At 52.6% G+C, this 13471-nt stretch overlaps 3 protein-coding genes across 12 annotated transcripts in view; 1 reads left to right on the forward strand and 2 right to left on the reverse strand.

The window, feature by feature from the left end:
* Positions 1-147: 147 nt before the first annotated feature.
* Positions 148-2935, reverse strand: Nudt22 (nudix hydrolase 22). The gene is made up of 5 exons (XM_075973348.1): positions 2459-2935; positions 1879-1977; positions 757-854; positions 534-627; positions 148-330 (listed from the first exon to the last, which is right to left on the reverse strand). Exons 1-5 carry the CDS (start codon positions 2933-2935, stop codon positions 175-177), a joined length of 924 nt encoding a protein of 307 aa, XP_075829463.1. The 3' UTR covers positions 148-174.
* A 13-nt stretch (positions 2936-2948) lies between these two features.
* Positions 2949-5965, forward strand: Trpt1 (tRNA phosphotransferase 1). Of its 8 annotated transcripts, none has more exons than XM_075973354.1 (8): positions 2949-3543; positions 3647-3715; positions 3906-3987; positions 4890-5059; positions 5151-5325; positions 5493-5549; positions 5627-5737; positions 5846-5965. In XM_075973354.1, exons 2-8 carry the CDS (start codon positions 3656-3658, stop codon positions 5938-5940), a joined length of 750 nt encoding a protein of 249 aa, XP_075829469.1. In that variant the 5' UTR covers positions 2949-3543; positions 3647-3655; the 3' UTR covers positions 5941-5965. The 8 variants fall into 8 exon arrangements, with proteins under 8 accessions (XP_075829469.1, XP_075829471.1, XP_075829465.1 ...); XM_075973356.1 differs by having other exon boundaries at positions 5675-5737; XM_075973350.1 differs by having other exon boundaries at positions 5825-5940.
* Fermt3 (FERM domain containing kindlin 3) overlaps positions 5930-13471 on the reverse strand; it is a 17697-nt gene continuing 10155 nt past the window's right edge. For all 3 annotated transcript variants that reach the window (XM_075973346.1, XM_075973345.1, XM_075973347.1), the window contains 9 exons: positions 10714-10821; positions 10450-10584; positions 10308-10357; positions 10110-10234; positions 9868-9974; positions 9514-9750; positions 9055-9179; positions 6615-6756; positions 5930-6496 (listed from right to left, as the gene is read on the reverse strand). In XM_075973346.1, coding sequence (XP_075829461.1) covers positions 6317-6496; positions 6615-6756; positions 9055-9179; positions 9514-9750; positions 9868-9974; positions 10110-10234; positions 10308-10357; positions 10450-10584; positions 10714-10821 — 1209 coding nt within the window. In that variant the 3' untranslated portion in view covers positions 5930-6316. The remainder of the gene's footprint in view (positions 6497-6614; positions 6757-9054; positions 9180-9513; positions 9751-9867; positions 9975-10109; positions 10235-10307; positions 10358-10449; positions 10585-10713; positions 10822-13471) is intronic.

Consider the following 13471-nt stretch of genomic DNA (forward strand, 5'->3'; position numbering starts at 1 on the left):
ACCAAACAAGAGGGACACACGGAGGCTGCGCTGTGAGGCTTTCTTTTTGTTTAGCTCCCTTTCTGCCACGCGGTCAGCCCCTCTCACCCACCCTGGGTTCTCCCATAGGATCCCAGACTTTCAGAGAAACAGCAGAAGCCAACGGAATTGAAAAATAAAAGTCCTTTATTGTCTTCAGCGATGTGATAGGGCTGGGACGCTAGGGTGACTCAGGTGCGTCTTCTCCGCACCCGACTGTAGAGGTGGATGGCGATTGTAGAGGAGGATGGCGCCTTTGGCCGAAGGGCAGAGTTGTGCCCACATCTCCGTTTCCTGCAGTCTCTGTACCCTCTGTGGGAAATCAATGAGACCCAGACATCAGACTTCCTTGGAGCTGTGTCCGGAGTTGCGGAACCTCAGTACGTCTCTACTGTCCCTGTTCTGGACTTTTCCCTTAGGTAGGAGCTAAGCCTTGTGCCCCTTGGAGATCTCTGCCTCACCCAGGTATCCTCCCCCCACCCCATCACCAGACCCCTTGAAGGTCGGCTCCACACCTGTGTCTCCACAAAGATGATTCCTGTAGATTCGTGGGCTTCAGGTCCCCCATTCATGTAATAACGCCTGACCTCCTCTGAAGTTAGGCTGCATCTGGGCAAGAACACGAGAGTGTCTTGGTTTGTGTCCAGACCTTAAAGGAACCCTGAAGAACTCCAGTTTCCTCAAACCCGCTCCTTCCCCACCCACCTCACCCAGGATCCTGCCCCCCAGAGCACTCACTGGACATAGAACTCTGCACTGGCTCTGCCCGCGCTGGTCTCATTGCAAGCGATGCCCAGTAACAGTGGCTGGCTCAGGGTGTGCAGTGGCAGGTTCACCTGTGGCAGGGAGTCCCCCCTGTCAGGCTGCCCTCTCAATGGCCTGTTTTAGTGTTGGTTTGGTGTTCTGCATATTTGTCTTTGTTGAGACAGGGCCTCATGTAGCCCAGGCTACAAAGATGACCCTGAATTTCTGATCCTCTGCCTTCATCTCCTGAGTGCTGGGATTACAGGTATGTGTGTATCACTGTACCTGGATTACATGGTACTGAGGATCAAGCCCCAGGCCTTGTACATGCTAAGTCAGTGTTTCTCAACCTGTGGGCCGCAGCCCCTGAGGAAGTTGAATCACCCTTTCACATAGGTCACCTAAGACCATTGGTAAACACAGATATTTATATTATGGTTCCTAACAATAGCAGAATTACAGTGATGAAGTAGTAATGAAGATAATTTTATGGTTGGGGGTCACCACCACATGAGGAACTGTATTAAGGGTTGCAGTATTAGGAAGGTTGAGAACCACTATGCTAGGCAGTTTACCAGCTCATCCCCAATCCTCAATGGCCTGTGACCCTTGGCACTTTTGTTTTGCTAGCCATGTGTCCCATTAAAATACAGGCTCTGGGTACGTTCATTTTACAGATGAGAAATGGGACAAATTGTCCAGGGAAGTCCTTTGTTTGTTTGTTTTTTCGAGACAGGGTTTCTCGGTGTAGCTTTGGAGCCTGTCCTAGAACAGGCTGGTCTCTAACTCACGTAGAGATCCACCTGCCTCTGCCTCCCCAGTGCTGGGATTAAAGGCGTGCGCCACCACCCAGCCCCAGAGACGTTTTACTCAAGTGAAGTTGAGACTCACATTTTTTCAGCAAATATAGGAACAGACTAGACTAGACATTTTTCTCTGTTTCTACTGTAGGAAAGACTCTGAGGACCAAAGAATCATGGCCACGGCATTAAGGCCATGTTCTTTCTCAGTGCCAGCTAGCTCATGCAGACCCTTACTCCAGCCCAGGCCTGCGAATTTCTAGCAAATTCTACCCCTTCATTCATGCCCATCATATCTGGGGCCCCTGTCACTCACCTCATCACAGATCTCCTGTAGGACACTGGAGAAGAGTTCCCGTACCACCAGTTCCCCAGGGAGGTTCTTGTGCTGAGGGCTACCACCAGGGCACAGGGCCTGTGAAAAATTTAGGCTCAGCCTTCATCTATACCAATTCCAACACTGTTTTTCCTCTTGTTCATGAAGACCTAGGGCAGATTCAGTGTGGGAGTCTTGGCAATCCCTTAACCCAGGCCCTCCTATTCCAAATAAGCAGTCAGAAGCCTGGCTAGGAAGGATTACATGGATTGGGTGAGAAGTGACATCTCCTCCCCTTCAGTCTCTCCTCCCATGTTCCCTAGCTTCCATAGGACTGTTTCAGCTTAGATCTATAGCTTGGTGTCCTGAACGGCAGTGAGCACCCTGTCTCCTCTCAGCAGTGGTAAGAATCATGGGCTATGCTCCTCTAGACCCACAGTTTCTCCTGGACAGCCCTCAAGCAGGGCACACAGCATGGGAGGCTGCAGGCTACAAAACGCCAGTCCGCTTTTCCCTTTAAGAGAAAATGAAACCAGAACTAGGAGCTTGGACTTTGCGCCCTTGTATTCAGTCATTTTACCTGAGGTTCAGGGTGCCCACCAGGCACGTCCACCAGCCCAGGTGCCTCGGCCACCTGCTGAGAGCGGCGCAGGAAGACAAGAAAGTCATCAGCTGTGACCAATGCGGCACCCACCCCCAGTGGGTCTGCCAGATAGGCTTGCTTGTCACCCCAATCTGTAGCTCCCTGCTGCCGCAGCCAGGAGGCGGAGCTGGACCAGTTGGTGCCCAGGAAGTCCCGGTAGGAAGTTAGACCCAGCTGCAGGAGCAGCTGTGGTCCAGGTGAGCTGGATGCTAGCTTGGCTGAGTGAAGGCGGAACTTGGGAGCATCAAAGATCCAGGGTTGGGTCTGTAGCCGGCTCTCCCAGATGGCAGTAATGGTCTTGTCTCCTCCAGGCAGTGGACGACGATCATGAGCTGGGCTTAGCTCTACTGCTACTTGCTCCTGGGACAGTCCCCCAAGAGGGCAAAGCAGCAGGAGGGACACCTCAGGGTCCATGGTTTGACAGGGACGTTCTGGGGAAAGACACCGATGGTTATCCTGTAACTCTAGGAAACGAGCTGAGCCTCTCTTCCACAGAACTCCTGAGAGTGACCCAACTCTTCTGCAGATACCTGACTTGCTTGGGCAGCGAGTATCCTCCCAGCAATGAGCCTAGCAAGCGCCAACACTCCAGCTGCCCCGAACCCCTAAAACCTTTGGTCATCCCTACCACCCAGCAGCTACAATGCTCATGGCCCCCAAACCAGGACTCCTACATCCAACCTGAATACGCTGAATCTACCCCCACGGTCTGGAAGCGGGCTCTCGGAATTCACCGGCCGGCTTGGCCCCCCAAGCTCCACCTCTTTCCCCTCAAGCGGAAGTTCCCGCCCCTTTCCTTCGCGGCTTCCCATTGGCCAGTCCGTGTCACGCGACCCGCCCTCCCGCAGCTGAGCGCTTCTGAATCGGCTCACCTTGGCGTCTGTCCGCACGCCAGTCCGGAGACCCGGACGGCAGATCCGCCATCCGATTCCGGAGAGCGTGGTTCGATCCTGATCCCTCGGGCCACGTGGCTGTCATTGTGACCCTGGGCAAGTCTCATCAGCTGGGCCTCAAATTTCCTTGTATGGACCAGAGGTTCCAGGGTGGGATGAGTCATGTGGTTCTCTCATCCTGAGCCTTTGTGACTTTATGGGCAGAGTGACCACAGGTCGGTGTTCTCTACAGGTCTTAGTCATGAACGCCCCTGGAGGAAGGAGGCAGGAAGGTAGAAGGGCCCATAGACCCCGGGAACAGGTGTGCACTTTTCCACCGTCACCCCCACGGTAGCTGGACAGGGGAGGGGACCCTCTGAGCCTTGGCTTCCTGGTGGGAAGACTGCAGGACCAATGGTCCCAGAGACCACTGGAGATGTCCTGGTCTACCTTTGTAGTAGGGCTCTGGGCTAGTTACTGAAACCCAGAAATCCACCACGGGACTCTTTCAGGACCGAGACGTGCAGCTGTCTAAGGCTCTGTCCTATGTCCTACGCCACGGAGCCTTGAAGCTGGGACTTCCCATGCGAGCTGGTAAGTGAGCACTGTGGAAGATGGGAGGAAAAGCAGGAGCCAGAGAGCAACTGGAACCTCGCCTCCTCAACTCTTAACACTGCTCCAGTAGGAACACAGAATACGCAGGCTCTCCCAATGTATAGGAGAAACCAGGTCCAGAACCCCTTCCGTGGCCTCTGGAAGAGAAGCCCCTGCCTAGGCTGGGCCTCATGATGTGTTTTTCAGCCAAGTGGCCCTATACGGGCAGGGGGGCATACTAAAGCAACTGATGTTCATTGGATGGCCACTCTGGGTCAACTACTTAGTGCTTACTATGTTACTCTGAAGCAGATATAATTTTTTTAGTGTTTTTTTGTTTTAAATTTTATATGTGTATGAATGTTTTGCCTGTGTGCATGTATGTCTGCACATGCATATCTGGTTCTTGTGGAGGCCAGAAGAGGGCATTGGACCCCCTGGAACTGGAGTTCAGATGGTTGGGAGCTGCCGTGTGAGTGCTGGGAATCAGACTTCCTTTGGAAGAACAGCCAGTCCTCTTAAGGACAAGGGGTCACGTAACCTAAGCTAGCCTCAAAATGCCTTGAATGTTTGATTCTTCTGTCAGTATCTCCCAAGTGCTGGGCTTATAGGCGTGTACCACTATGCCCACCATGAAGCTGATCGCCTTCCTCTGTAAGTTAAGAAAACAGAGACTTCGGAGAGAAGAAGTGTGTCTCCTTAGCAGAGTGCTTGCCTAGCAGGTGCAAGGCTCTGTTTCACCTCAACACCGAAAAAACAAAATGAGGCCCAAAAAGGGAAGCCTTCCTGCAGATCACACAATGGGAGGTCATGTGACCTCCCAGGCTTAGCTTTTGCTCCAGCTGCCTGTGGCTCCCCTGTTAACCACAGCCCTGGCTCCTGAGCACACCCCCACCCTGCAGATGGCTTTGTACCCCTGCGATCCCTTCTGCAGCTGCCCCAGTTCCACAGCTTCTCAATTGAGGATGTGCAGCGGGTGGTGGATACCAATGGAAAGCAGCGGTTTGCCCTGCAGCCAGGCGAGCCCAGCACTGGCCCTCTCATCAGGGCCAATCAGGGCCACTCCCTACAAGTGGGTGCCAAGGGGCAAGTGGGAGGGAGAGCCAGGTGGGACCCCAGTTGATGAAGGTCTCACTGCTGTCCATTCTCACACTCATTCCCAGGTACCTAAGTTGGAGCTGATGCCCCTGGAGACACCACAAGCCCTGCCTCTGATGCTAGTCCACGGCACATTCTGGAAGCATTGGCCATCTATTCTACTGAAGGGCTTGTCATGCCAAGGAAGGGCGCACATCCACTTGGCCTCAGGATTGCCTGGGGACCCTGGTGTCATCAGTGGTCAGTGTCACCTTCACCAATCTATCCTCCCAGGTCCCCCACCAAAGGTCACAACTTCCTTTGTGTGAGACTACTACCCAGACTTGCATGGAGCAGTACATCCCTACTCCACCCCAGAGCCCCATTCTGCCCAAATGCCTCAGGCTCCAGTCTAGATGTCCCTACAGGCATGCGCCCAAATTGTGATGTGGCGGTGTTCATCGATGGACCCCTAGCCTTGGCAGGTAAGTGTAAACTCTCCTGCAACTCTCCCAAATCTGTCAGAGAGGGGCACTAGTCACATCCCTAGCTCTGTGAGCAGATGGAATCCCCTTCTTCCGCTCTGCCAATGGCGTGATCCTGACTCCAGGGGATGCTGAAGGCTTCCTGCTTCCTAAGTACTTCAAGGAGGCCCTGCAGCTGCGGCCTACCCGTGAGTGCCAGACTGCTGCCTACCCTGCGTCCTGAAGCCTATGCCCTTCTGCCCTCTCATACGCTGATTTAGGTGTTCCTTTCTTAGCAACTGTTGTGTCTACCTCAGGAAAGCCTCTCCCCTTGGCTGGTGATAAGGAAACAGAGCATCAGAGTGGCCCCAAGCACAGCTCCAGAGGAGGAGGAAGAAAGATCCAACAATAAAATATTTATTTATTAAAAAACAAAACAAAACGACTCTGAAAACAGTCACAGAAAGAAAGTCCAGTTTGAAAGAAGGATTCCTTGTTCCTTATCCATAGCTGGACCTCCTCACGTGCTTCGGGACTACATATAGGTAGGAGTGTGAGCTCCTGCCAACAGGGCAAGAGGAGGGGCACTGTGTGGCTCAGAGTCTACCATCCCTAGGCTGGGTGGTGGCAGCGTCTACCCCAGCCAAGGGCCTTGGCCTGCCGGCACCAGCAGGTGAAGATGCCCAGCATGGTGCGTGTGTGCAGTGGTGGAGCAGTGAGTTCAGGTGCATGCGGGCTTGTGAGGGTCCCTGGCGGCACTAAGTGGAGCAGGGGCAGCCTGGCTGCCCTCAGAAGGCCTCATGGCCACCCGTAAGCTGCAGGAATAGGTCCTCGTCCAGCTCCTCCCCGCGAGCCCGCTCTCGAGTAGACAGGAAAATGTAGCCCCCGATGTACTCGTGCACGATACGGCAGCTGGCAGACACACAGCTGAAGGCCACGTTGATGTGCTCGTCAAACTCAATGGCCACCTGTGGGCGGGTGGTCACAGGTCCAGTGGGCAGGGGCAGCAAGCGGCAGCTTCTGCTCTGCCCTAGTTGGGTCTGCTCTAGCCGCCTGGCCCTAGCCCTGGCCTCCCTTGGGGCTTACCTGCCGAATGTCCCAGTTGACGTTCCACTGACGCATGTTGCTGAAGCGCCAAGTCTTGACCACATCGCCCACGGCCAGGTCAATGCGGATCAGTCGGTTGTTGGCAATGCCCAAGATCTCATCTTTCCTGCTGCCCTTGAACCTTATTCCCAGGGTGGAGAAATATGAGTGACAGATACACCGCGTCTGGCCCTGGAGCCTACCCCGTGTGTACACCCCCAGAGCCCTCAGTGTAGCGCGCAGCCTCACCCGCCCCAGTTTCTCCTAGCCTTAAGCTCCTACTCTGGAAAATGGGATTATTCAAGGACTCAGGTTAACCAGGCGTGGTGCAGCAGGTCTGCCATCCCAGCAAGGGGGCTGAGGCAGGAATTCAATTAAGATTGGCATGTGGTGAATGAAAAAACAGTGTGTGTGTGCACATGCACTCACATGTGTGGGTAGGGGATGAGGGAGGTGGGGGGGACTGAGAAGATGCTTCACTCAGTAAAATACCTGCCTTGCAAGTATGAAGACCTGAGGTTGGTCCCCAGGACTGGTAGTGCATGCTTGTGGTCCCTCGGACAACACAGGCTGGGAGAGGTTGCTCAGTGGATAAAGCTCTTGCCACACATGCGTGAGAACACAGACCCCTTGTAAATCTAACGCATCTGCAGTGTGCCTACAGCAAGTTAGGCAGAGGTGGGAAAGTCTCTGGACAGTCTGAGACCAACTAGCCTGGAACACACAGTGAGGAGAAAGACCTCTTGTCTCAGCAAGGTGGACAGTAAAGACGGACCGAGAGGCTCTTCTCTGAGCCCTGTGTAACGGCCACAGCATTTGTACGGACACACACAGAGATTTAAAATGAAAACATTAAGAAAAATAGGGGTATCAGGCTTGTGTGACTACCGTTTTTACACATTAAACCATTCCTAAACCCACATTTATTTATTAAAGAGTGTCACTTTGGCTGGGTGGTGGTGGCGCACGCCTTTAATCTTTTAGTTCAAAGCTACAGAGAAACCCTGTCTCGAAAAACCAAAAAAGAAAAAAACAGGGCCAGCAAGAGGGTTCAGCCTCCTTGAAGCCTGATGACCTGAGTTTATCCCCAGGACCCACATGGTGGAAGGAGAGAACCAGGTTCCTGTAAACTGTTCTCTGACCTCCACATGTATACATGCACAAAATAAATAAGTTGAAAATGTAAGATAGAGGGGCTGGAGAGATGGCTCAGCTGCTAACACTTGCAGCACTTGCAGAAAACCCAGGTTTGGTTCCCAGTACCCACATAGAGGCCCCATAACTCCAGTTCCAGGGGATCTGGTGCCTCTTCTGGCCTCTGTGGGCACTGAGCACTGTATGCAGTACATGTATACATATACATATTCATGCATGAAAAACAATCTTTTTTCTTTCTTTCTTTCTTTTTTTTTTTTCTTTTTCCATGTGGTACTGGCTATCCTGGAACTCACTCTATAGACCAGGCTGGCCTAGAACTCAGAGATCTGCCTGCCTTTACCGCCTGAGTGCTGAGATTAAAGGCGTGTGCCACTACTGACCTGGAAAAAATACTTAAATCTTTAAAAATGTAAAGTACTCAGGAAGCAGAGGCAGTTGGATCTCCGTGAGTTTGAGGTCAGCCTTGTTTACAGAGCAAGTTACAGGACAGCCAGGGCTACACAAGAAAACCCTGCCTTGAAAACACCCCGCACCTCCGCAAAAAAGTAAAAATAATCAAGATAAGCAGGGCCTGAGGAACAACACCTGAGGTCACCCCCACATACACCAATGCATACAAGGTGCAGGCATCATAATATCATTTGGCAACATTAGGAGCAGTTCATGCCTCTAAGTAATGATCACGTTTCTTGTTTTGTTTTGTTTTCGAGACAGGGTTTCTCTGTAGCTTTGGAGCCTGTCCTGGAACTAGCTCTTATAGACCAGGTTGGCCTTGAACTCACAGAGATCTGCCCCCCTCTGCCTCCCTAGTGCTGGGATTAAAGGCGTGTGCCACCACCGCCAAGTGATGATCTTGTAAGTATCATCATCAACCACATATCATTCATCTCTCTGCAGACTTGGGAATGAGTTCTCAGGGTTCCCTTATAACACCAGGGACAGCTGGCTGAGTTCTCAGGGTTCCCCCTATAACACCAGGGACAGCTGGCTGAGTTCTCAGGGTTCCCCCTATAACACCAGGGACAGCTGGTCAAGACAGAGAGGGAAACATCTGTCACAGCTGGGACATGCACTGGGTCTTCGCTTATCTGGCACGAGTTCTGTCTCTTGGATATCTGTGACAGTGCACACTGGGGAATACACAGAACCCCAGGGAGAGGTACCACAGAGAACAGGGAGAAAGCGATATGGTTGTGTGTCTGGGACCCGTGTGGGATGTAAGCACAGAACAGCTGGTAGCAAGTGAGGGCAGAGACGGTGCTTTGCAGGGCTGGGATCCTACCTGACCATCACATAGGAGATGCCGAAGTCGGGCAGCGATTGCCAGGACTGGATGAAGCGCAGCTGGGCTTCAATCAGTGAGAGCTGGGCCACATTTTGGTGAGCTTCCAGGATCCGTGGGGTGAGCTGAGGGGCCATAATGGTAAGGGATTCTTAGGGCCTCCTCTTATCTAAAGTCCCTAGGATTCCCCCCACCTCCCTGCCTGTTCCATTGAGGGCACAGCACACTGAACATGGAACAGGGGAAGGCAGCCATTGTGGTACCAAGGCACATGTGACTGAATCAGGCCCTACAATAGACCTGAAACCCTTCCATAGAGGTGTCTGGGACACAGCAAAAGGAAGAAGTGAGCACAGAGGTTCCCTAGGGAAGAGGGTTCCGTTGGAGGTCCAGGGATCAAGGGTGACTAGATAAACACTGTGGTGGTTCCCACACACCCACACCCACTTCCTCTGGTACCTGCTTGGCCTTGAACTTTCGCTGGAAACGGGGAGCCACCAGGCCATAGGGGTTAAGGCCCTCCGCAGAGGCTTCAGGGCCCTGGGGGGTCCCTGAGCCTCCGCTGCCACCACCGGTCCGCTGCAGGCTAAGGAAGGCCAGAATGGCTTGCACCTCACTGGCATAGCTGCTGTCTGCCATAGTACGGCCCTTGGAGGCCAGTCGGCAGGCAGCCATCCACTGAGCATACTGCTGTTCCTGGAGCGGACAGAGAGGGTGGTAAGAAAGCTCTGGCCACACTCTTACCCTGAATGCCAATGCAGCCCTGCCCCTTGCTCCTCCCACTCCTGTCCCCCTTCGGTCCAGTCTGCTCACATCCTGGCAGCGCAGGTAGATCTCACTCATGCCCTCCGGTGAGGGCACCAGGAGTTTGATACAGAACTTCTGGCCAGAGACATTGACATCAGGGACCACCTCGCAGCCTGCAAAGAGAAGGAGGTGGCTAAGAGGTCCCCGTAAGAAAGCCAGCCCCACCACCCACAGCTGCCTCAGGGCGGATGGTATCCTAGGCCCCTAGGAGGAAAGGGCTGAGAGCTTTGCTGCCAGTGTTCCCTCACCCTTGAGATTCAGCTGCTGGATAGGGTCCCCGGGTGATTCGTCCTGGCTCTTGTAGTAGGAGAGGGTGGTGTCCTTGAAAACCACCCAGTGCTGGCGGTAGCCCTTCAGGGTCAGCTTCCGGGGCCTGGAGGGAGTAGGAAATTGTGAACCATGGCCTCCCTGCCTTCCCTTTCCTCCCCTCTCTTCCCACACTTAACCTGAAGATTCGGAGGTGGTCCTTGAGTTCCGGGATGGTGGTAAGGCTATCCTAGGGGAGAGAGAAGTAAGAGGGAACCTTGGGTCCCCTACCTGGCCTTGGCCCTGACCCCAGCCTCATTCCCAGCCCAAGCCCCTCCTCACCAGCATGTCTGAGGGTGCTGACCCCTTCAGCTTCACCTCCAGGTTGTTCAGGGCTGCATCCAGGTCATCCAACCCCAGGTCCCCAGAGGCCGGCTCCCCCACATCCCCACTCAGGGACAATTTGTTGATGTGGTACTAGGGACATAGAGTCAGTTAGAGCTGAGTCTGAGGCCCATCTGCCCCCAATGCTGGTCTTCACTGGAGATGGACTCCCTTCTGGAAGGCCTTTTACCCTGTAGCCCAGCACCCTGGGGTCCCAGGCACCTGCAGGGCAGCGAACACCATCATCTCCTCTTCAGTGCAGTCAATCTCCTCTGTCAGCAAGTCCCAACGCGCTTGTTCATACAGCTGGGTCAGCCGGACGGGGTCTGTCTGGAGCAGCGGGAGGTCAGGGGGCTCAGCTAGTCAGATGGCGCCTGTCCTGGATACTCAGGCTCGGCTCAGCATGGACAGCAAGTCCCCAGCTCTACCCTGCTGGCCTGCACACCCTATCCTACAGGCTAGCCTCCTGCTGAGGCAAGCGAGGAGGAAGACAGCCCCAGAATAGAAGGAAGATAGCATCCCCTGGGGTAGATCCCTCAAGCCATCAGGAGAGTACAGGCCACAGGAAAGAACTCCAGGAAGGCTTCCCGGAGGTAGAGACCTACAGAGCAGAGGCCCATGGGGTGACAGCGGACCACTAAAGGAAAGAAGTGAAAGTTTGCTAGAGTCAAGAACAGAAAGGGCCTCCCAGGGACCCATGGAAGTGCACACTCTGAGACCCACCAGACCTGAGAGGAAGGGCATCAAAAAGGCAAGGAGAGGAGAGGCAGCCTTGACTGAGTAAACCCTGGGTTCCATTCCCAGTGCTGCATGAAAGGGAGCTTAGAGTTGTTTGCTCATCACCCAGCACTTTGGAAGGGGAAGTAGGAGAGCCAGGAGTTCAAGACCAACTGTGACTGAGATCAGGCCGGGCCACATAAGACTGTCACACTCACACACACACACACACACACACACACACACACACACACACGGCAGAACAGAATGGCTTATCAAACCGTCAAGAGAATTAAAAGGCAGACTGTCGAGCAGAGAAGTGGACTCGGGAGCCAGCCCTCTGACAGATACTCTTATCTAGAGTGTATAGAGCACACCACAAACCAGGAAGGACAGACAGCTTAGGGCAGGAACTGCCCAAAATATGAAGAGATACGGCACTGGAGAGTGGTTAATAGCTAAACAGAGCTGGAGTCCCTTAGTCACTGGGGAATGTGGGTCACAGAAGAGTCGGTCTACTGGTTGTCTGGGGTGTGTGTGTGTGTGTGTTAGGGGCAGAAAACTAAAATGGGCACTAGAAAATATTCTGGAACAGCAAAAATGTTTTAAAACTGGATGCAGCAGGGTTGGAGAGATACCGATAAAGAACACTGACTGCTCTTCCAGAGAATCCAGGTTCAATTCCCAGTATCCACATGGCAACTCATACCTGTCTGTAACTCCAGTTCTAGGGGATCTGGTGCCTTCACGTAGACATCCCGCGGGCAAAACAACAATGAACATAAAATAAAATAAAATAAAAAAAACCTGGAGGTGGTGGTGGCTGTACAACCACCATGCCCGATGGCCAAAAACAAACTGCTAAGGCTGGGGGTGCTTTCAGCGGAAGCCACATCTCAGTGACGCTATGGGACAATCTTCTGGCATAGTGGCTGTATCATAAAAGCAGCAAGTAGCAAGTGCCGCTGAGGTTGGAGCCACTGAACTATCTGTCACTTGCTGTTCACGGGGAGGTCCTATTTGAGGTGCCCTGCATGCCCTATGCCCCACCTCTTCCTCCTCCAAATCTGTGCACACAGTGTTTCGAATTACACATTCAGCTTCAGATCTGGGGCTCCAAATCCTGATTCAACCAACACAGACTGATGGTATTTGGGAGGGGACCGGCTCTAGTGGGGTGTGGTGGCTCATCCCTGTAATCCCATAATTTGGGAAGTTAAGGCAAAAGGATTATCATAAATTCCAGACCAGTTTGAGCTACACAGTGAATTCTGTTTATTTTTTTATTTTTATTTTTTTGTTTTGTTTTATTTTGTTTTGTTTTTGTTTTTTCTTGAGACAGGGTTTCTCTGTGTAGCCCTGGCTGTCTTGGAACTTGCTCTGTAGGCCAGGCTGACCACAAACTCAGAGATCCACCTGTCTTTGCCTCCTCAGTGCTAGGACTAAAAGTGGGCACCACCATCACCTGGCTTTACACAGCAGATTCTAGAAAAGCCTGGAGTACAAAGTGAGACCATATGTTTTTGTTGTTATATTTGAGACAGGGTCTCTCTACATAGCCCTGTCTGGCCTGCAACTCACTATGCAGACCAGGCTGGCCTAGAACTCAGAGATCCTCCTGTCTCTGCCTCCTAAATGCTTGCCACACCATGTGGTGCTACACTCCTTTAACCCCAGCACTCCACTCAGGAGGCAGAGGCAGAAGGATTTCTGTGAATTCAGAGTTAGTTTAGTGTGCATAGCAAGTTATAGATTAGCCAGGACTACAAAGTGGGAGCCCCCATGACACACACGAGAGAGAGAGAGAGAGAGAGAGAGAGAGAGAGAGAGAGAGAGAGAGAGAGAGAGAGAATGTGCATATGTACATCGGGTAGGAAATTGCGAGTTACTTACCTAGAGATGGATTAGAGCACAGGACTCATTAGTAGTTAAGTAAAGAAGCTCTTACCAGGCTAGGACCTGGGCTGTCAACCCACCCACCCACCCTTCTTGGTGCTTCTTCAGCCCCCACTTCCACGAATATTGAAAAAAATTCAATATTTATATATACCCTACTGATATATATACATATATATATATGTAATTACTATTATTATTGCTTGCTAATTTGAGAGTGGGTTTTATTGCCCAGGCTGGCCTTGAGTTCATCATGCAGCTAGGACAGGACTGAACTGCCCACCTTCCTGCTTCAGCCTCTCAAGCTGCCGGAATTACACCGCCAGGCCTGGTTTTGCTCACCAGTTTTGCTCTGAAAGTGGTATTG

Source organism: Microtus pennsylvanicus, chromosome 5 (assembly GCF_037038515.1).
Source record: "Microtus pennsylvanicus isolate mMicPen1 chromosome 5, mMicPen1.hap1, whole genome shotgun sequence".
In the NCBI taxonomy this organism is placed as follows: domain Eukaryota; kingdom Metazoa; phylum Chordata; class Mammalia; order Rodentia; family Cricetidae; genus Microtus; species Microtus pennsylvanicus.